Source organism: Leucopleurus acutus, assembly GCF_964270905.1.
Source record: "Leucopleurus acutus genome assembly, chromosome: 21".
NCBI lineage: Eukaryota > Metazoa > Chordata > Mammalia > Artiodactyla > Delphinidae > Leucopleurus > Leucopleurus acutus.
This window is the reverse complement of record NC_139163.1, coordinates 10713103-10736341: the sequence shown is the minus strand read 5'-3', so window position 1 is coordinate 10736341 and position 23239 is coordinate 10713103. Positions and strand designations below refer to the sequence as shown.

The 23239-nt window shown below is 48.4% G+C and overlaps 1 protein-coding gene across 1 annotated transcript in view; it reads left to right on the top strand.

Moving 5' to 3' along the window:
- The window catches only part of DLGAP2 (DLG associated protein 2), a gene marked incomplete at its 3' end in the record, with an annotated part of 716077 nt that overhangs the window by 680581 nt on the left and 12257 nt on the right, over nt 1-23239 (top strand). The window contains exons 10-13 of the mRNA XM_082863905.1: nt 7882-8231; nt 9133-9174; nt 15063-15148; nt 16751-17166. Of these exons, the coding sequence (XP_082720031.1) occupies nt 7882-8231; nt 9133-9174; nt 15063-15148; nt 16751-17166 (894 nt within the window). The remainder of the gene's footprint in view (nt 1-7881; nt 8232-9132; nt 9175-15062; nt 15149-16750; nt 17167-23239) is intronic.

Sequence of the window (23239 nt, the reverse complement as noted above, 5' to 3'; positions counted from 1 at the left end):
CCTTGAGTCAAGAGACAGTAGTGTAGTAACTCTGGATACTTTAACTCCAGTGGGTCACAGCTACGTACTCCTTATTTGCCATGAGCAGACATGAAAATTGATGATTTCACCATCAAACAAAACCCCACCCAAGAATTACCCCCTCCCACATCTTGGTGGTAAAAATACAATTCTGGCACAACTTTAATGTAGACTTTATTCACGATTAAACGTCCCAAGTGAAACAAAGAGCAGCCCACATGTTGCTTGTGAGGACAGGACAGCGCCTTCCACTACTTGATCTGCAAATTCTCCACGAACGGATTGACCCAAGTCACCCAGTTGTGTCCCTGCGATGGGTCTGTCAGCTTTTCCACTGAAATAAATCATTCTTTTCAAAAAATTTTTTCATCTAAGTTTAAAGCCTCCCATTGTCAAAAGATGCAGAACACAGTTGTGTCACACTGGACACTTGATTTGGGTGGGGCGGGGGAGAGACACCCTCTGCTGCCTGTACGTTTTCATCGTTTTGTCTTGTTATCTGATCTCTGTAAGCTCAGCGCTTACCATCATTATAATCAATTCCCTGTTGTGTTATCGTTTTGTTTACTGCCTGGGCCCTTGAACACTCAGAATTCTGTACTTAGAAACTTATCTGATTCTTCACATCCATAAAAGTTGGCTCCTTCTCAGTTTTTTTTTCAGAAAATCCAAGTTCTTCTTGTGCAAAGTGAGTTTTAAATATTTAAAATGAAAACAGGAAGTGTCTCAAACCGTGAAACAGCTGTCATCACTTCATTTTACTGTCTGCAAGATGTTAGATGCTGGTTAGACTATAATTTCTTCCTAATTAACACATCCGAGGTAGGTGTCTGTGCCACCAGCCCATCAATGTTGCCCCAGAACTTGGGGGACCCAGGCAAGTTTTTGTAACTTTAGGGAAACCACTATGTGCACGCTCGTGGGATAAGACTTCTGTGTCCTGTTTGATTTACACTTATGTTTTGAGACTGACATTAATTAAAGTGTCAAAATAGCTTTAATCTTTTATGTCGAATCTTTGCCTTTGGTTTGGTTTCTCCAATATCCAAACTCTCATTAGACATTCATGGGCTTGATGACTGTAATTCCTTTTATGCTGTTATCTTTGAAGTTCTAATTAAGAGTGCAGTGAATTTAAGTGTCGCTGTTACATTCAAATAGAACGGCGATGCCTGACTTTCGAAAAATATTTTATCTTGATTACGTATTTATATGACAGAATGCTAATTTTTAAATTTCCTTTTTGGCTTGCAAATGACTTGTAAGGACTGAATTCAGAAATATGTCCAGAATTCCAGGTGTGGAGGGATAAGTAGGCATGCATTTAAAGTAACGATGTATTCACATTTGAGATTACTCAGAGCCATGTGGAAGTATAGACTGAGCAGCAGTGTATTTCATCCCATTCAAGTTAGTTTACCTCCAATAAGATGTGTTTCTCCAAATTCTCCTTCAGTAGATTTGCTAACCCAACACTTTGAAGACCTAAAGGGAAGTCCTTATGACCGATGTCCTCTGCTTTATGTCATCTGTTGAACAGATGGGGGCTGCTCATACTGATTCAACTTTGCCTGGAGAAAACCTCTAGACCAGCACCGTCCAGCAATGAGAATGTTCTCTGGCCTCTGTCCAGTACTGTCCCCACTGGCTGTTCGTGACTATTGAGCAGTTGAAATGCAGCTCAGATGCGGAGGAACTGATGTTTAAGTGGAGCTGAGATGTTTAGATATTTCAGAAGTTTAGGTCATTTAAACTTGGCTCCGGGCTATGCTATTGGACAAAGCCGTCTGGAATGCGGCCCTTCTCACGCAATCAGGATAAATCATCTGCGAGGTTTTGGGCACAGTTCACCTGGCCAGCAGGGCCAGCAGCTGCAGCCTCTCCCCATCTGCCCAGCTCACACCCTTCTGACCAGGGCTTTGAGCCATTTCTTCAGAAAGGGTCCCAATGAGATTAACTCAATCCCGCATATATATACCGCATATATCTGGGAAAGTACAGTTTTCACCTGCCTCTGCCGTGGTTCTCATTCCGCTCTAACAGGGAAGAGAAACATGTCCCTTAAGTATCACTACTATTGGTTTAGTACAATTTTCATAGAAATCTCCCTAAAATGTATTATATGCATGGCTCCTTCCATCTTAAATAGTGTAATTAACCTTTTCTTGGTGGCGCAAAGTCTCACATTGGTATCAATAGACTCAGAAGAGAAGGCACGTCACAGAGCCGCTGCTTTCTGTCACCCCCATTATTTTCAGGGTGAGTCTCACCAACTCATCTGATCCCCAAGACATAAGCAGAGTCCAGACTAACTCAGGAAATGGATTAAAACACAAGTGCCTTTTAATCTCTCTCCCTAGAATCAGGAAGCCGCTTGAAAATCCCCAGGAATTTTCACAGCATTAGACACATGGTGAAAGAAATCGATGACAGGCTTTTAAACCCAAAAGAATGTTCCTGCCTGGACTCAATTAAAAAATAAAAATAGAGTAGTCAGGCCGTCAGACACCTAAAGATGTTAAGTAATCATTTCATTTTTTACTTTAAAATTTATCTTTGATCACTTTCATTGAAACAAATCTTGGGATGTTTCGAAATCTCTCTGTTGAGTCATCTGCTTTTTGAAGCTGTATACACTTTGACAGAATTACACTGCTAAGTTAAAATTAAAATTTTCATTCGTATATGATGTTTGTCTGACCTACATGTAGAAAATGATAGATGGTACAGCCTGTAACTAACAATGAGCTCACTCATTATTACCTAAACTGTTCAACTGAATAATCGAATATTTTTCTTGAATGTGTAAAACGTTACCTATCATGGTTTATTTTAATCCATGGCAGCAAATTAACATGCTCAAATGAGCATTTTTAGTCCTTTCTTTACTATATTTCCCAGCTTCTAATTCTAATTCTAAGGAGGCGTTTAAGAATATACAGTTCTACTGCATGAGATTATAGGTACCGACAGGTATTTGTCAAAAGAATGGACTAATGAATGAGTACATTGATATACTTTATTTTTCAAAAATTCTGTCACAGTGTTATTTTACTAATCTAAAGTAGTTCGTATACATTAATTTTTATTTACCCAAGGCTGACAACTGACACTTAATTTTTAAATTATCCAATTCAAAAGCATACAGTTGACCAAGAATATAAAAGTGTTGCATTGTCAGCAGTAAACAGCCTCATTCAAAGTCACACGAGGGATCACATCGTGTGCAATAGGGCCTGAGAGGGCGGCAAAAGGGACGTTCAAACTGTGTGTTAAACGCCTGTCTTACGTCTGAAACTACAAATCCCGTTTGGACTTCTGTACTAATGTGTACTAATGGATCTGATATCTGAGTGCCTGGAAATCTTTATGTGTGTTTTCTGAATGTGTTTCTTTAACTTGTGTAAATTTACTCTCAAAACATTAGGTAGCGCCTACTTATTTCATTATAAATGTATGTGTTGGATTTTCACTGGAGCCATTTCAAGGGGAATCAAGTGACAAGTGATAAAGACATTCAGGGGCTTAAAACTGTCCCACCCTTGCACATACTTCCCCCATCGAGAAGATGGTGATTGGATCCCAGAGGGTGGGAAATCCTCACGTGTTCAGCCAGAACGTTCCCTGGGCCACTTAGCTAAACGTCGGCCCACATGTCTTCAGGGGAACCCCACGTTCTGGGGGGACGTCACGTGGTCGTCCCCTGGAACAGCTCGTGGAAGCGTGGCAGCCCTGGAACTCCACAGCCAGTGGTGCAAACCAGCCGGCAAGGCTGCCGGGACCCGAGTCTACACTGCCTGCCTGGGGACAACTGCCTCAGAGGATGGCGGGGGATTCGATGCAGGGGTCCCATCCAGAATACCCCAGGGATTAGAGCAGGCTGAGCCGGGTCGAGGTCAAGGAAAGGAGGAAGGAGTCTCTCTAGTCGGCAGCTGCGGGGGCGTTGGGTCCCGTCCTGCCGCTGACTCTCTGGCTGCCCTCAGGAAAATGTTCAAAGATACTGGAACCTCCGTTTTCTCATCTGGGAAATGGAAGAACAAGTGCTATCGACCGGCAAGGTTGTTCTGCAGCTTCCATGAAGCTAAAGGATGGAGAGCTCAGATGGCCACAGAGACGCTCTCCCAGTTGTAGCCGTGCCCCTGGGTGTGCTCCTGGCGGGGTGCACACTGATTGTTCTTCCCCGAGACTGTGTCTCATAAACACCCCTACGGTGACCCGGTAACAGCCTCCGAAGAAATGAGGTGGCGCCGGGTGCTGGTTGCTGTTGGTGTTTGTCTTTCTGTCCATTGGGGGAGGAGCCATGAGCAGCTGTAAGCGACCTCCGCTGTCAGGGCCGCCCTCCCCGAGAGCGCGCTCCGCCGCCCCTACGTGAGCTTTGTTCCCCATCATCCTCGCGACAGCAGATAAGTGACGTTGTGGCTGCTTCCCTTTTACAGATGAGCAAACTGAGGCTGAGAGAAGGCAGCTTCTCCCAGATCACACGCACGCTTACATCACTTTATGTCTGAAGCAAGGAAGATGTACTGTAGCTCTAAAAGAACCAGAATGGAAATATGGGAGATTTCCCTTTCTTTTTTAAAAATTTATTTATTTTTTATGGAAGTATAGTTAATTTACAATGTTGTGTTAGTTTCATGTGTACAGCAGAGTGATTCAGATAATATATACATATATATATTCGTTTTCATATTCTTTTCCATTATAGTTTATTACAAGATATTGAATATAGTTCCCTGTGCTATGCAGGAGGACCTGTTGTTTATCTAGTTTATATAGAGTAGTGTGTCTGCTAATCCCAAACTCCTACTCTATCCCTTCCCCTTTGTTAACCATGAGTTTGTTTTCTGTGTCTGACTCTGTTTTTGTTTTGTAAATAAGTTCATGGTATCATATTTTAGATTCCATGTATAAGTGATACCATATGATGTTTGTCTTTCTCTGTCTGGCTTACTTCATTTAGCATGATAATCTCTAGGTGGCAAGATTTCATTGTTTTTTATGGCTGAGTAATATTCCATTGTATGTATGTACCACATCTTTACCCATTCCTCTGTCGATGGACATTTAGGTTGTTTCCATGTCCTGGCTCTTACAAATAGTGCTACTCCGAACATAGGGATGCGTGTATCTTTTCAAATTAGAGCTTTTGTCTTTTCTGGGTAGATGTCCAGCAGTGGGATTGCAGGATCATATGGTAGCTCTATTTTTAGTTTTTAAGGAACCTCCGCACTGTTCTCCATAGTGGCTGCACCAGTTGACATTCCCACCAACAGTGCAGGCGGGTTCCCTGTTCTCCACGCGCTCTCCAGCCGGTGACTTTCGTGCCCACGGGGAAGAAGCTGCAAACTCCAAGCATCCGGAGTCAGTGCATCCACAGGTTGACGGCGTGTTTGGGGTTTTTTTTTTACCATCTTTATTGGAGTAGAATTTCTTTGCAATGGTGTGTTAGTTTCTGCTGTACAACAAAGTGAATCAGCTATACGTATACATATGTCTCCATATCTCCTCCCTCTGGCGTCTCCCTCCCACCCTCCCTATCCCACCCCTCTAGGTGGTCACAGAGCACCGAGCTGATCTCCCTGTGCTATGTGCCTGCTTCCCACTAGCTAGCTACTTTACATTTGGTAGTGTATATATGTCCATGCCACTCTCTCACGTCGTCTCAGCTTACCCTTCCCCCTCCCCGCGTCTCAAGTCCATTCTCTATGTCTGTGACAGCACGTTTTTATAAAACATTCACCAGTTAACGTTCTTGAAGAGGCAGGTGTTCTTTGCTTTGCAGTTTTCCTCTCTTGGAGCAGTTCCTTAGCCTGGTGATGGGGCCGGGCTCCCTGACTCCTAGGACCTTGTGTCCTAGTGACCTGGGCCCCATGGGAGCGATGCTGGGCTTTCAGCAAGCCCGTTCAGTCCTGGGTGTGCTCTGAGGGGGGCCTGGCAGGGCCGCGACGGTAGGTGTGCGAGGGAGGTTAAAAGGCTGCGTCGACAGGACAGAGGGCGGGACCAGGGCAGGAGGGACCGCAGGGTCGGTGGTGGATGCCTTGTGATTGACTGAACCCGGATGGACAGAGGTCTCCTTAAACCAAAGTGTTTTAGCCACTAGGACAGCACAGGTGGAGAGGCCTGCTGAGGATGTTGAAGGTGCCCTTAAGAAGCGGACTTGAGGCACAAGGACCCTGGGGTGTGGATGACGTTCCGGGGGAAACAGGAAGAGCCGCTCGCAGCCCCACGTCCGGGAGGGCCACTTCCTTCGGCTGGCGACACAGCCCCCGGACTCGGGCTTATTTAGAACAGCAGCTAGTGGTAAGTGCTGGAGGTTGGGAGCCTTTCCTTAAACACCGGAATCTCCCACAGTAAAGCCCTGAATAAAGTCAGCTTTCCACAGTTTTCCTCTAGAGCTTGGTGAGTGTCTTTAAAGAGAATGCTTTTAGAGGTTTCTCGGGTGTAAACCATATTCAAAGCCCGTTTTTCTAATAATCGTGTGCCCCCCTGTGTTTCCTACCCTTCAGCGCCTCTTTCCCATTCATCCTTTCGAAAATGTGTGCATTTCATAAATTTTCATGCGAAGTTGTTATGTCTTGAGATCATCCTGACATGACAAACTCATTTTGTTTTATTTGCCTATGTTCACCTGGGATGACATTTGAGGCTTTATTTCTTGCGAAAATCCATTCACGCAGATTTAAAAATCACTGGCGCAGAGGGTAAAGGTTAGGAATGTTGGTTGAAGTCCCCACAAACAGGAGAGGAAATGGTGCATTTCCACACAGCAGCAGGATGGTGATCCCCGGGCACAGTGTCTGGAGGCCCTGAAAGGAAACAGCTGCTCCGTCTGTCCTCACGGACGAGGCTTGGCCCTCCCAGGCCGTCCTCCTGGGCACGTCTGGTCCCCAGGCCAACAGCCCCCGACGCCTGCACCCTGCGTGGGTGCGCGTGCTTTGCGTGGTGATGAGGGTGCCCGGGTCCCTCTCGGAAACACTTCTGCCAATCCTTCCTTCCAGGTAAAGAAACACGACCAGCACCTATGGAAAACCCATTCCTTCAGAGCAGATGTGATATATTCCTGCTGTGAAAATTGGTAACACCCAGAGCCCAGCAAATATATCTGATGAATTTTGGGTGCCTTCTAAGAGGCAGTTAATATCATTTCATGTCGAATTGCACTTATTTTCTTTGGGGGTTTTACTGTCAGCGTCATGTGTAGAACTCCAGTGTGTGCAGGGCTCAGAGGAGGCGAAGTGGTGGTTATGAACCGGGCAGACGTGGAGACCCGGGTCCCTTCTCAGTCGCCTCCTATGGTTTGTACCCAGGGAGCGTGTACTTATGGGGAGCAAAGAGCTTTCTGATACTGTGTGTTTTTCTCCATGATTAAAAGAATACCTATTCATCAGAAGCGTTGGTAGGATATACAGAGAACTGTCAGCCACACCGTCACTGAATGATGCCCGTGGTTAAAATGTACTTCTCATCTTTCTTCATTCACAGGTTTTCTTTACAATATATTCCATCTTAGGCTGGATAGAGTCGAGTAGGCCCCGCTTTTTTAACTTGGAGTTATAAGCATCTCACCTGCTACCATGACCGGCGTGTAGACGATGGTGTGGCTTCCTTCTGCCCTGCTGAGTCAGACGTTACTTATTCTGCTGGATTTGGGGGTGTTTTTATAGTTTTTCGCTGTTACACACACATCCCTGTCGACTCTCTCTGAGCATAAAGGGTTTTCCCCACACTCTGCCTCATTTTGCTAGGCTAGACGTCGGGGAGAGACCTGCCCAGTGGCCAAGGGAGGGCTCGGTCGTGGACCAGATTCCCTGCGGGCGGCGGGGACCCGGGCCCGCTGACGGGCCTCTGTCTCTCTTCCAGCCGTGTCCTACACCAACTACAAAAAGACACCACCGCCCGTACCCCCCCGCGCCACCTCCAAGCCTCTGATCTCGGTGACGGCGCAGAGCAGCACCGAGTCCACGCAGGACGCCTACCAGGACAGCCGCGCCCAGAGGATGGCCCCGTGGCCCCAGGACGGCCGCGGCCTCTACAACTCCACGGACAGTCTGGACAGCAACAAGGCCATGAGCCTGGCCCTGGAGACGGCCGCGGCCCAGCGCCATGCCGCCGAGGGCCAGGGTGGCTCGGTGCGGACCGGTGACAAGGCCACCCTCGTGTCCAAGGCCGAGAGCTTCCTCCAGAGCCGGCGCTCCTCCATCGGGGTCCAGGTACCTCCCGCGTGCCCCCCACGGTGACACAGACCAAGCACTGCTGGCCTTGGCCCGGGCCCTCGCAGGGACCCCGCGGGGCAGAGGATTCAGAGCCTGGGCCCGGCCTTCAGGGGAGGCCGGCCTGTGGGTGCAGCGGGCGGGATGCCCCGGCCAGGCCCACCCGCCACCCGGAGGGCCCCCCCAGGCATTTCCAGGGGCTGCCAGCTGCTTGGAGCGTATGGAAATAGGTTATTCTGACACTTAAGAAGGAGGTTTTGTGGTTGAAACCTGATTTTTAGTCTTGTGGCCGAACAGTAGAGAGGGGAGGAAGGGCATTGGGACCAAAGGTGAATGACAGGGAAGGGCTGCTTGTACGAAAAAGGGGCTCACAGCCACTCGAGGTGAGCCCGAAAGTCCCCGCGCCGACCCCAGGACGCTGGTGGGTTAGCTCTGGTTCACTGCGTTCTGAGCACTGAGGGCCGAGCCACCTCCGCTCAGGCCGCAGAGGCCGCCCCTACGCCAGCTCCCACCACCGCGTCCACTCGGGCGCAGGGGCGGGGAAGGCGCCTGGCTAGGAAGAGCACCACCCGGCTCCTGCCCCAACCCGGGGACGGCCCAGGACAGGCCTCGCGCGGACCACGTTTCCCAGGATTTCTGCCGTGACTCCCTGCAAGAGGTGGTGTCGGCCAGCCAGGCAGGTTCCCCGTGGCGTCCCCGGCGAGCACGGGCGCCTCCACCAGCCCGAGTCCAGCCGAGGGCTCCCCTGGTGCCAGGGAGGAGGGCCTGCAAGCTCAGCAGGTGTGAGAGGGGAGCCGTGTCCTGGGCGTCGGGGGCCGGGGGCCGCAGGCTGGGGAGACTGCCCGCTGGTCTGGGTCCTCTGAACCCGGTGTCCACACTGTGGCTTCGTTGTTTTGTTTAGGACTCTGAACTCCCAGAGCACCAGCCATACCCAAGGTCAGATGTAAGTACCGAAACAACTCCAAAGCCAAGTGCGCATGAATTTCCTTCCTCTCCCTTGATTATCCATACAACTGCTCATGTCACCTCTCTCTGTCCTGATTCTATATGCCAGGCTCTATGCTAGGTGCTCCCGGATTACTGCAGGGAACCCTTGCATCCCCTGATGACACAGAATCAGCCCCACTCTGATGAGGACGAAACTGGGGCTCAAACGGGCAGGCGGGGGGCACTGGTACGGGGGCAGCTGGCGTTCACTCGGGGCTCGCTCTGCCATTAGACTCACGTCTCCAGACGAGACTTGTGAGGCCCCCAAGCTCAGGAGGCCGAGGCCACCTTCCTGGGCGCGTGTGCCCCCCGGTCTGCCCACCCGCCCCCTCCCACAGGGGCACGGCCCACCCAGCCACAAACAAGGCTGGAGGGTCGACTTCCAAACACGAGGAGTTGCTGACTTATCCGAAAATAGCGGGAATTTCCAGGTAATTCAGATAATTTCAGGTAATTCCAGACACCCGTAAAGCGAGTTTATCCGGCCACCACTTCCTGCCTGCAAGTCACCCCAGGAGCCACCCCCCCGCGCCCCATTCTGCTTCCGGCCGCCGTGCCTCTCCCCAGAAGGTCCCCCGCTCTGCCCAGGCCACCCTCCCTACCAGCCTCGCCGGACCCGCCCCCAGCTGCGCATCGCATGCCGGCCGGGCGCACCTGCCGCCTCTTGGTACCCAGCGCCTAGCACAGCGCCTGGCACATAGCGAGCTCTCGGTCAGTGTCGGTGGGCGAGTGTGGGCGAGCGTGCGAATGCAGGGGTTCCGCTTTCCTCCTGGTGGCATGTCACAGCACGATGCGAGCTTGTCACCTCGCGGTGGCCAAGGGAAGTGAGCTGGAAGCCAAAGAAGATGTCGTCCAAGAAACTCGAGTGTCAGGATAGTTGGGAGACAGATGGGTGTGGGGCGCCAGCTCGAGGGCACAGGGGGGAAGAGGGATGAAGTGAAGACCGAGCCGATGGAAGGACCACCCCTAGATGCCTAGAAAGCTCTAGAAGAATGCTCGAGGGCGTCAGGGTGGGCAGGGCACAAAGTAGAGGTGACGCTGAGGGCGAAGAAGGGGGCTGGCTTGGGGCCACGTGTGGATCTGCTGAGTCTGCGTCCCAGCCCCGCCCCGGGCTGCCCTCATCCTCACGGTAGCCCCACGGGCCAGCTGGAGCCACACCCCCGTCAGGGACGGGGAGCCCGAGGCTGGGGGTGAGTGACTTGCCTACAGGTCGACAGCCACAGGGGGAGGATGGGATCCCAGCCTGCAGTCTCCTGCCGCACACGGAAGGGGAAGAAATGAGGGTCCTGCGGTGACACCCCCCCGGGAGCCTGCTGTGGTTCTCACCCCATGACCCCTCGTGGAGGGCGGCAACACCCCCGGCCCCATCACGCTGTCCTCAGCTTGCGGGGCAGGGTGGCTGGTGTTCTGCGAGCCCGTCCAGCGCTGGGGGGACGGGTTCCCGCCTGGCCTGCCAGAACCAGGACCTGACGGGTTCCCAGAACCACAGCTGTTGGGGAAACTTAGACAGTGCAGAGTCTTTTCATTGTACAGACACTGTCCTTCCCACCGAGCAGAGTGTGCCCTCCTGCCTGCACCTTCTCTGGAGCCCGGGCCCAGGATGAGCACTGATGTGTAGGGTCCTCAGGGGCTCAGCTCAGGGCTCCTCCCGTGACATCCTGCCCCAGGCCCTGCAGGTGTGCGCTACACCTGGGTCCCTCCTGGTGACATATGCCGGCCAGCACACCTGTCTTCTCACCTGGAGCCCACACCTGGCCCTACCTCACTTTTCTTCACGATGGTGGTGACATTTAGCTATTTTCTTTGTGCTCACTTTTGTTTTTATCTGTGGTTTGTCTGTTATTGCAGTTTCTACTTGTGTGTGTGTGTGTGTGTGTGCGTGTGCGTGTGCGTGTGAAACTCTGTAGAACACGTTTACTGTTCCCATACCCTGTGATGTGGTTTAATGTCAGGGATCATTCAATCCCGTCTGCCTCAGTCACCCCATCTCTAAAATGGGAGCGATTCCCACTCTGCGGTGTCACCAGCTGGTTACTGGGTTTAAACGTCCTCTCTGTGGTGATACTGATTTACCCTGACCCAGGACGCCCTCGGAGCCCCAGCCATTTCATGTTTCCAGCAAGCCTTCCCTCCCCACCCCACCTTCCTAACTGCTTCTGCTGGGGCTGCGAGCATCTCACAGAGCAGGGCTGGCAAATCATATTTAACTGTTGGACTTGTAATAAGTCCCTGAGGGAACTGCAGGGACTTTGTATGGGAAGCAATGTACCCGCTTTGCTACGTGTGAAGTTTTGAAGGCAGAGCCTAAAATGAGCTCAGTTTAGAGCAAAAACTTGAGATTGGAGCTCCAGCAAATCTCCTGGTAACGGCTTGCTCCTCTCTGGTGCTTCCAACTACGGGCAATCAGCCTTCACCTCCCGAAAACGCGGGCCACGCACACACATGCACAGTCCCACATGTGCGCTCACGTGTGCGCACGTGTGCTGCACACATGCACGTGCACACGTGCGTACAGGCATATACACGCACACACGTGTGCACTCACACACACACCGGCCACACCAAACTCCTTGTTCCCTAACTGGTCTGTGCGGGACCGCCCTTCCCACTGCTCCTCCTGGCCCGAGGCTCGGCATGCGTCCCTCCACTGAGGCCCGGGGAGAGTGAGGCGGGGGCTTCCAGATCCCGGCGCCCACCACTCACTGCAGCGATGGGGTGGTCCTTTCCCCTTTCATCAGTGAGCACCTCCAGTACAGCGTTTGCTTCACAGAGAGGTCGCTTAAAATACAGGGATTTTGCTGATTTCATCTTTCTTCTCAATGCCTGGAACACCGTGGATCTTGTAAAAACAATGAACGTACGCATATATTTCTCCAAACCTTTACAATCCTTTTGCCCTCCTAGGCAGAATTTTCTCTCGGGAAAAGACCCCTTTGATTTCCTTTCCACCGTGCAAAACAGTAATTCCTTTTCTTTGTCCCAAATTTACTTTTTTTCCCCGTCTACATAAAGCTGTCCCAGGATTTCTGAAATGATAAATATTTAGCTCATCCTGACCTTGTACCACTGAATCATATCCCCCTTCACCTTTACCTTCTGAAAAGTAGAGCTGTATCCTCATGTTTTTCTTACAAAGGCTTCATATAACAAACACTGTAAAATCTAAAAGTCATTCAATATAAACTCCTTGAATTTAGTACCTTATTGTTAATATAGCTGATGATCCTAAAAGCGGGCGTGAGAGGGCAGAGCGTTACATGTGCTGTGGAGAAACTGAGCTGAATCTGGCTCCACCCAAAGAGTCTTACGTCGATCAGACCAGGTGCCCGGCGCTTCCCTCGCTTTTGAGAGTAGGAAGAAAAGACTCCACTGAATTTAAGAGATTTACCCAAGTACCACACGGCCGGCAAGTGGCGGGATTTGACTGCCTCCAAAGCTGCTTTTCCTCATTCACTGTAAAAATAAGAGAATTATAAGAGAAAACGTACACACTAGAGAAAGGAAGAAAAAAGCATTTTGTGATACCTTGGTCGTATTTTTTCGTCACTTTATGGCATGTTTATGTATCTGTGAAGATGTGTATGTTGTACGTGTGCACACACGTCCTGTGATCTGACCGCTCACGCCACCTGCTAGTCTACATTCCTTAGTGGACATTGTATCGTAAGCATCTTTCGTGGTGTCATCCTTAAACCATCATTTTCAGAGCTGCACAGCTATTCTGTGTCACGAGAAATGAAAACTTACCATATGTTACTATTATCCTACTTTCCTAGCCTCCTATTTTTCCCACGTGTCACCTTATAATTTGTTAGAATTCGAGGTAACTTCTTTAGACCAGAATCCCAAGACTGGAAAAAGTAAGGCAAATACTTGGAACATTTTTATGATGAAAAGCTAATGCTCTTTCCATTACAAATACCTCTCTAAAACTATACGAATGAAGGAATTTCACCCATACTATGTATCTATCCAATTCGACAATACCTACCCACATTGTAAAATGGGATACCTTTGCCTCAGCCACCACGTGGGCTGGGAGTATAGTCACCAAAGTACATGCACGTGCAGACATGTATTTATAGCGGCGTCACTGACAATGTCAGAAAACTAGTAATAACCAAATTATCGCTCCGTTGAAGACTGATTAAATAAATCAGGTTATAGCCATAGAGTGGAATAGCACTTAAAGCACAAGGCAGCTCCTTTTGCACTGACATGGGGTAACATTTTTAATATATTAACTTTTATTGCAATCTTTTTGTGTAAAACAATAACGGTCTCCCCACCCAGCAAGGTAACATTTATGTGAGCCATGACCCACTTGAAACTCAAAAGACGTGGTGATTAATAGCAAGGTTAGGAATTTTATTCAAGCGCGTTTCCCCCTGCAGTCAACCTATTTCCTGTTCCAGCCGCCAAAATATGCAACACAAATGAGAGATGACTTCTGTGCATGTTTTCAGAATTACACCAATAAACAGTGGGCAGCCCCCGGCTGCTGTCCCCAGCTCCGCAGCCCACCGGGAGCTGCAGGGTCTCCATGTGGCCATGTTGATTCTGGCCACAGCGGATCAGTGCAGAGCATGGCTCTGCCCCCGACAAGCTGTGCACCCCTGGGCAAGTTACTCACCTTCTCTGATTCCTCAGTGTTCGATGTGGCTGGAAACGACACAGGGTATCATGTGCACCAGGTGTAGTAACACCTGTCTGCTCTTAGCATGGTACCCGGTGCGGGGTCAGCGGAAAACAAATGCCGGCTCGCTCTTAGTACCACGACTTCTACTCACCACAAAATGAGTCAGCCCCCAGTGACAAAGGCTTAGCCGAGGGGCATCCCAAGTTACAGGCACGATTGTTAAGTACATCTTTTTTCTCATAACTCACAGGAGAGCGTCCTGATTATTCGTTTAATGGTTTGTATCTTTTGCAGCGATCATTAATATTTTTAAGAAAAGATGTGTTTGACAGTTTAGTTATGACATTTGTGGATTGGGGTCAAAAGTCCTTTTGAGACAATAGGCAATATTCTTTGTGAAAAGGAAAAGGGACAGTGTAGTAGCTGGGATAATATTTGACTAAACTAACCTTTGGTTTTGCAGACTTTTCACACTGAGAGTTTGCGGGGCAGGTGGGGGTTGTTTGTTTACTTGTTTGTTTAGAAAACCTGCGCTACTAGAATTCTCTCACGAGTTAACTTTACACCAGTGACGATCATAAATGCTTCTTTGGGTTTGGGGAGACTTTTTGGCAAGCGCAACCACCATAAGGATTGTGTGTAGAATGTACGATTTCTCTTCTGTTCTGACATCGCCCTGCTCTGGGCACATCATTAGCAGAAAGAGAGACAGCTCTGTGTAGGCGCGGATGGAGAGGTTGCCCCGGTGCTCCTGGTAAATGCTTAAACTCCTTCCGTGTGTTCTTGTATGTGGATGCAGCCATCAGCACAGTCCTATTAAATCGCGCGTGTGTTTTGTTAGCTCTCTCTGGTTCATGCTGTACCTGTAGGGTGTGATAAGAGCTTTTAAGTCCTCTCAAAACGCGATCTAACAAAGCCTAGTTTTTGCCGGGAGCGAAGCAAAGCCATTTCATTTGCATACATTTAAAAGACTGAGGTGCCCTGTTGAGTTCAAGTGGTGACACAGAATTTGACGGAACACAGTAGCAACTTACACCACTATGAGTGCATTTCCCTCTCTCTGTCATTTTCCTGGGTCAAGTGCATCTCTGCATTAATTAAACAGATACATAATTAATTACCACAAATGAATACACACACACAAATAGTCCCTGACCCAGGTCCCTTGTCTTGGTTCTAAAATAAGGTGTTCTGTGTTGAATTAGGTGGAAACAGCTACCGACTCTGACACGGAGAGCCGTGGCCTGCGGGAGTACCAGTCTGTTGGCGTGCAGGTGGAGAACGAGAAACGGTAACCAGCCCCCCAGATACCCGCCATCTCCCAAGCGGGGCTCTTGGTTTGTAACCTGACTGCAAGTGTCTAGACCACACTGACCATCAATAATTCAGGCCAGGAAACAGGGTCATATCTTTATACTTTTCAACGTATATCATTCTAAGTGTGAATTAACATCCTCCTATGCCTTGTTTCTGCAAGCGGCGGGGGACCCGCTTCTTCTAAAGTAATTTACCACCTACGAAAGCAGGGGGGCTGGCAGCTCTGAATGTTACAGTCCTTTATCCAAAGGGAAAAAACGGGCTGAGGGTGAAACAAACACAGGTTTTCTCACCTTATCATGTTAAAAGTAAAAGGAAAGACAGAGAGAGAGGGAGGGAGATTGAAAGACGTTTAAGACCTTAGCTGTGCTGGGATTGTGACACTTCAAAGGAACCCCTCAAACTGTCAAACACAGAGAAGTCCATTACAGGAGTGTTGTTTTTGTAACAAAAACAGGATGACTATTTTATTTTATATTTAAAATAGCATATCTTGTAAATTTCATAAGCACAAATTTTGATGAGCGCATTACATCGTGAAGCCCCAGTGATTCGCTCACGGTGGAGGGCTTTAGGACCAACCTGCAAAGATTTTGATTGCCAAGGAATTCAGAACACAAACTGATGGCTTCCCCAGGACACCAAGCTCTCAGAACCCGCACGTCGTCGTCTGTACCTGGGGACCTGGGCTGGCTGTCTCCATCCCCCGCGGTGGCTTGTTCTCAGCTCCTTTGCCTCCAGGGCAGGAGATGGTGGCAGGTCCATTAACCAGCTGTACTCACAGCTGTGTGCCATCTGAGGGGCCAGTTGCTGCGGAGCCAAAACATGTAGCATGGGCAAAGTTTGGATGTGCAGACACACATGCACGCGTGCGTGCGCACACACGCACACACACACACAGTTCTCACCAGCAAAATCTGCACTCCTGTTATAAGCTCACTTCTGCCAGTCATTTCAGTAACTGGCTGTGCGGAATGACTGACGTTTAAATACATACGATGAAAATGTTTTTTAAACACCTGCTGAGGTCAGAATTTGGATTCATTGTTTTGCATAAAAGACAAAATCGGGATGATATTACATTATTCAGATAGGAGAAGAAACTCGTGTCCTAAGCTGTGATAGGAATAGCCACCAAAACTCAGTAGGACACAGATGTAATTACTTAAAAGAATTGTAGACATAAAAGAAGCAGCAGGGATTCGTTTTACGTGTATGCCACAAACAGAAGAGAGTAAACTTGTAGCGTCTTTCTGAAAGGCAAGTGACCACTCCAAGGTAGTGGTTTCACGGGATACATCAAGCCTCCTTGTGTCGTGCAATAAACTTAAGTCTTAAGCGGGCATTATTTAGACATTGAAACTTAGGTGGAAGGTAGAGGTTCATTGTTTGCAAAGCCAAATGGTGTTCTGCCATAGGTGAAGCACCAGAGTGCTTGTAATAGAGATGAAAACACTCGTCTTCCCCGCGAGGTGCCGGCTTGTGGCCCAGGCGCACTCCTGATGAGTGCATCTAGGTTTTGCTACACGATGGCACCTCGCAAAGGCCCCACTTGTCCCCCTTGCCTCCCTTGCAGGTGCGGACGCTTTAAGCGTTCCAACAGCGTGACGGCCGCGGTGCAGGCGGACCTGGAGCTGGAGGGCTTCCCAGGACATGTCGCCACAGAGGACAAGGGCCTACAGTTCGGGTCCTCCTTCCAGAGGCACTCGGAGCCCAGCACCCCGACCCAGTACGGGGCGGTGCGGACCGTCCGGACCCAGGGGCTCTTCAGCTACCGAGAGGACTATCGGACCCCCGTGGACACTGCCGACCTGCCCCCTCCCGACCCCTGGCTGGAGCCGTCCATGGACACGGTGGATGGCGGCCGCGTGTCTCCGTGCCACAGGGACGGCGCTTGGTTTCTGAAGCTGCTGCACAGCGAGACGAAGAGGATGGAAGGCTGGTGCAAAGAGATGGAGAGGGAAGCGGAGGAGAACGACCTCGCGGAGGAAAGTAAGGGCCCAGGTCTCCTCTGAGGCTTGTAGACACTCGTGATGTTGCCGTAACACAAACGGTAGAATTCCCAGGCAGAGTCCCTGGGTCCCTGAGTAAATTTAAGTGAGTGGGCTTCCTGCTGCCTCCCACCGATTCTCAGACACAGTGAACGAGCAGAAAAGCAATCGCTAAAGTATTCAAGGGCATCCTTTTGTTTTGTTTTGTTTGTTGGATAACAGGATGGCTTGTGCTCACAGGGAGGTAGTTTATCTCATGTTCCACGTGCCGGTTCTCTTGAATTCTGGCAATGACTTGATATGGAGCAGTTCAGCTGTTTTCTAGAATCATGACTGTCCCGTGTTTATAAGAAATTGCATTGGCCTTATGCCAAAGAAACGTTGGCTACGGTAGACGACTAACCAGCCAGCTGGTGGTGGCGGCTCCCGGTTCCCCATCCCCGGGCGGGTGGGGATCTAAGTTCCCCGACCTCGTGTGGGCAGCGCAGATCTGCTCCCAACCCTTTACGCCAGGTGGGTCTCCGGCTCTTGCGCAGAAAGGCACCAGCCTCCCCTTTCCCTGAAGAAACTTATTGTCAGGGTTGTCCGGAAGCAGCATCCTTTATGAATTGCTGTGTTGATTTCGAAACAGATACCTCCTGACTTTTGTTTAGAGACCAAGAATACCACAAGAATGATTGCAACATACATACAACTAACAAATTTTGTCTTTACCAAATACAGTTTCACAGAGGCGTTTCTGAATGTCTTACCTCGACAAAGCGTGCTATTTTTAATTTTTTCTTTTTCCATGAAGTCCTTTGTACAATTGCTAGATCACTATAAATCCTGAAGTTCAAGAGGACACCTGACGTCCTTGGAAATGTCGCCCTGACATTGCATGTCCAGAAATCTGCTGTAGGAGAATATGTCAATAATCCTGGCAGTGGAGGCATGAGGATGAAAGTTTCAGGACGGTAACTTATAGACACAGTGGCCCTGGCCGCTGAAGAGTCCAAGAAAATGGTTGGTGTTTTGATCCTGAGTTGTTAAAATGTACATTGCTAACTTAGGAAGAAAGGGGAAGAGTGCCATGCCTTCAGATCCCCAATTCTCTTCTCCCACATCCCTCTGTCAGTCATCACACCCCACACCTCCTTCGCCGGAGTGGGTACTAGACGCTGAGGGTTTTGGAGGAAGTATAGCCTGTGCCCCGGCCATGCGGCATCGCTGCACGTAGCTGCCGAAGTCACACCGCCCCCACGCGTTTGTCCACACGTGTCACCTGTCGAGGGCGCAGCCGACGGTGACTGCGCTCAATCTGACGTTTAAAAATCCCTCGTTTCCCGCAGCCTTTCTTCACTTGTCAGTATGTGCTTCAACGGGGCGAAACCGTTTGAATTGTATCAGGGATTTGTCCTCTTTACCCAGAGTTGACCCGGGATTTGAAGGAGACCTTCAGCTCCCGCTCTGTACACACCCCCGTGTTCAGCCCGGGCTTGGTGAGCGGTCCTCGGGGCTTGTGAGACGTGAGCCTGAGGTTGATGAGTCGGGATGTGTTTCCTACACCCTGTGGTTCCTCCATGAAATACCTTTGAAGGGGAGGGGATGGGGGGACAGTTCAGCAAGAGGTAACCCTTGTCAGGGCTTACCCCACAGCATGTCGGTAGCATTTTATTCTAGAACCATGTGGATTTACACCATTTAGGACACATCCACAAGATTCTGGTCTCCCTCTGTGCGTGGAAGAGATGGAGGCCTTGAGTCCTTGCTGTGGTTGTAAGACAACACAGAGCAAAACCTGCCGTGTCATGGTTTTCCATATTTAGTGTGTACCGTTAATTCAGTTATGATTTTATCAAGGATTATAGTTTTTTTAAAAGATACGTTTTTTAAAAGAAATCTCTAAGCCGTCGTGTACTGAACACAGTGCCAAGGGCTACGCTAAGCACATCACTTACATCTTCAAGGGCTCAGCATATCATGATACCTAGAAAATACTGTCACCTTTATGGAAGTAAAGAAGCTGAGGTTCAGAGAGGTTAAAATCTTGCCTCACATTCCACAGAGTAGAGCAGTGGAATCCAGGCTCGAAGTCAGAGCTGTCTTTTGTCAAAAGCTGTGCTTTCCCACCACGCTGCCCGACATTCTTCAGTCCAGATGTTCCATTCCTGGGAACTTGTCCTTTGTATCCTAACACTGTCTTCTTCTGCTCTTTTAGAAAATGTGGAGCCCCTATCCCTGGCCGTTTACTTCATTCTGATTCTCTGAATCTGTGACACCCATTTGTGGTCCAGAGAGAATCCCTGAGCCTTAAAACACATACTTGGGTTGTGCCTCAGCCCTTGGAAATTAAGAGGTGAAATTAAAAGGCTTCAGCGCTGAAGCATTGTCCTAAGTTATGATTTTCTTGCCACTGGGGCGTTCAGGAAAATTCTGGGAGTAATGCCGTTAAGTGTACTGTGTCTTAAATACAATTTGATGATCTGCAGTGACCCACATCAACAATAACAGTCCATCACTTAGGATGTTCAGTTGCCTTATTACTGGACATCTGGAGAACACATTTTTCCTTCAACAAGGCAGAGAGGAAAGGGAGTTTCTGCCGTCCCTCAATTGTATTTCCATACACAAGTTTTTTTCTATCTTTTTGGGACCTTCTTCTGGACTCTCTGCATCTTGTAAACACCCAGCAGATATTTGCTGAACCCATACTATGAGTCGTTCGATAGACTGCAGGTGGATACGAAAAGGAGTGTATAGCACGGAAGCTGCAGTGACCTAAGAAGGGGTGAAGTAAGACCAGGGCAGAGCTGCTCATGGCGAGTGAGAAATATAAAGTGTAGCAAGAGCAGTGCAGATCCAGTGCTTTTAAAAGACTCTCTCAGGAGCCTGAGAGATGCTGCCGTCAGGGAAAGTCCGAGAAGGCTTCCTGGTGACGGTGGCATCTGGGCTGGACCTTGCGGGGAGGTGGGTTTGGTCAAGCAGGTGGCGGGGGGGATGGTGATGAGAGAGCAGGATCAGGGGCACAAGCAGAGGCAGAGAACTGGCTGGGAGACCCTCCAGGAAGACCTTCCCTTAGACGTGGACTCTGCACCTGACCGAGGGGAAGGCTGAGCCACTACCTCTCGAGTCCCTGGGCTCTGTCGTCCTCCACTGCCTTGGGGACATGCTGCTCAAAGGTGGGGACGGCTCTGCGTTTTCCCAGAGCTCTTACCACCCGGGCCCCTCTGTCCTGTGACATCTTAGGCTCCTGGAAGGCTCGCACTTGGTACATCGATTATCCACCAGCAGTACCTGGCAGAAGCCCTGTGCAGCTGAGAGTCAGAGAAAGGAAGAAGGCGGGAAGAGGTGCAGCCTTCACACCCGGGGTGGGTCGCAGCCCTGCTCACGCCTTCTTAAAGCATAGCATCTAAACCCCACGCATCCTGCAGTCGCCCTCGGCCAGGCTGGGGAAGACCCCGTTCCTCAGGCACCAGTTCAATAATCGTGACTCTGCGTGGGTTGTCCTACCACCGTTTAATAACTACGTGCGACTGCATTTCTATGAGGCTCAGAGGCAAAGAACAGAGAACAGATCTGCTGGATCCTTTTCATGATTTTCTTAATTTCTTCTCTTATTTGCCTGGCTTTATTTTTTTGTGGACAAGGATGACAGAACAGTTGTTTTGAACCTGAACTGTATGCTTTGCCCATTAAACTAGCACCGTACCAGTCACATTTAGCTGTTTCCCTAGTAATGTTTAAAGGTCAGATCACCTTCAAGTCCAGTCCTCATTTTAAGAACAGATACAGGGTTATTGGTTACGGCCCTTTCAAAAAGCGAAGCTTAAATTACATGGCTGTGGAACCAAAACCCTGAGCTTGGAATATTGAAATTTCCATTACATGAGATAACTTTTCTCCTGAACTGTAATTTTATAATCACAGCTCACTGAATCGATTGAACGAATTTAGATTCATTCAGCCCTCTGTGGTTAATAAAAACATCGTGATCCCAGTGAAATACTGGTTTAAGTTAAGTCATGTTAAAGCAGGCTTCCTATTGTTGATACATAAATATTATATATATTTATAATATATTTATATTATATAAATATATAAATATATATTTATAATATATATCTTCACATATATTTATAATATATTTATAGTATATATATAATAAATATATTTTTATATATTTATTTTTATTTATATATATAAATATATGTTTATAATATATTTATATTATATAAATATATAAATATATTTATATATTTATATTATATAAATATATAAATATATTATATATATTTATATTATATAAATATATAAATATATTATATATATTTATATTATATAAATATATAAATATATTATATATATTTATATTATATATATTTATATATTCTGGAGGGATTGTAAACCATCACTAGACTAGTGTTTTGGGATTTTTGTGTTAATTATGTTAAACCAAACGGGTAAGTGGCATAAAAACAATAGGATGTTTTCTGAAATAAAAGAAATGGTTCCAGAACCACAAAGATCTTACTCAGCAGGTCTGTAGAAATATGAATGGTATAAGGAACTCAACAGTGGGGTCTCTCGAGAGGTGTTGGGACGTTCTCTCGCCCCCAAAACAGCTCTGCCCCAAAGCTAATAATCTGAACATCACCAAGTCCGATGCGTGGACCCACAGACTCACAGAGCTGGGGGCTTTGATGATTTCCTTCCTCATCTAAGGGACCCCGGCTTCACTAGTCACGTTAACGCCGAAGTCGGGGTTCGGTGTCCAGCATGGGTCCCCCAGTCCTTCCGTGCGGAGGGGCGATGCTCCCTGGATGGCGGCGGTGGCAGGGGGCGTGGCTCGGTCGCTGTGCCCAGGGAAGAGCAGACAACAAGTAGAGTGACCCTGAGGACTCGTGGGCCACGTGGCAATGCAGGGGACGAGGAGGACATGGGCCACAGAGAAACTGCCCCTGGGTCTGCAGTTTGCCCAGGAGTCCCCATCAGCAAAGACAGCACATTGAAGACCAGAGCTAATGATGATGCTTCTGGGCAGCACAGCTGCTGCAGCCTCTGAGATCTGACCAGTCCTCCAGGGAACGTACAGCCACTGCTTCCAGACCCCTGCCAGGACACACAAGCCTGGCTGTGTCCCGGCTCTTGCTAAGGATGTGGTAAGTGCCCGGCGGAGATGTCCCCACACAGCCCAGCCACCCAGTGGCCGCAGGCAAACTGGAGCATAAAAAGAAACGTGTGCTCAAGAAACGCAAAACGAAACGAAAATGATAAAGCCAGAGGTCCGGAAGCGAGGGGGTTTGTGGAAGCAGCCGTGTCCCCCAGCCTGCTCTACGAAATGAGTCAGGCGGGAATCCCAAGAGATCCCGGAGTAATACATCTTCAAATGATCGTTTCAAACAGTCTGCCGATTTTAGAAAAACGCACCTCGAATTTTGAAAGAAAAGAATAGTGTAAATGTTGTCCTGGCATTTCACAGCAAATTTAGATAGAATGGAAAATTGTGGAACACGCGTGAAAAATAAATTAAAGGAGCAAAGTCAGTTCATCCAATTTCTTTGTACATCAAAGGCCAGGGTTGTCTCAGGTTCTTTGTAGGTTTGCATTCTGATGAGCATACGTCCTAATCTGTAGCTCTTGAAAGAAAATGTCTAAACTGTGACAAAATTAGGGAAGGATAGTGGAAAAGAATAAATTGGATTTTCGCCTCAAATTCCTTGCAATTATAGGAAGCTATTTACATTATAGGTATTGGATAGAATCATCCCCATTCACTGAGCAGCAAATTCTCCTGCCATTTGCCATCAGGTCATTAGCTACACTCTCACAGCCATTATCTCTCTCTAGCAATAATCAATTTACACCCTTTATAATAAGTCTCCACTGCATTAACTCAACACCCACATATCACCCACCTGTCCATGTTGTGCTAAAGATGATAAACGGAAGTACCTTACATTAACACTTCCGTGGAAGTACATTTAAAGAAGAATATGAAGATTGGGGATTAAAACCTCAAAATGGGTAAAACTGATTGACTTTTTAAATTGGGATTGACATATATACACTAATATGTATAAAATGGATAGCTA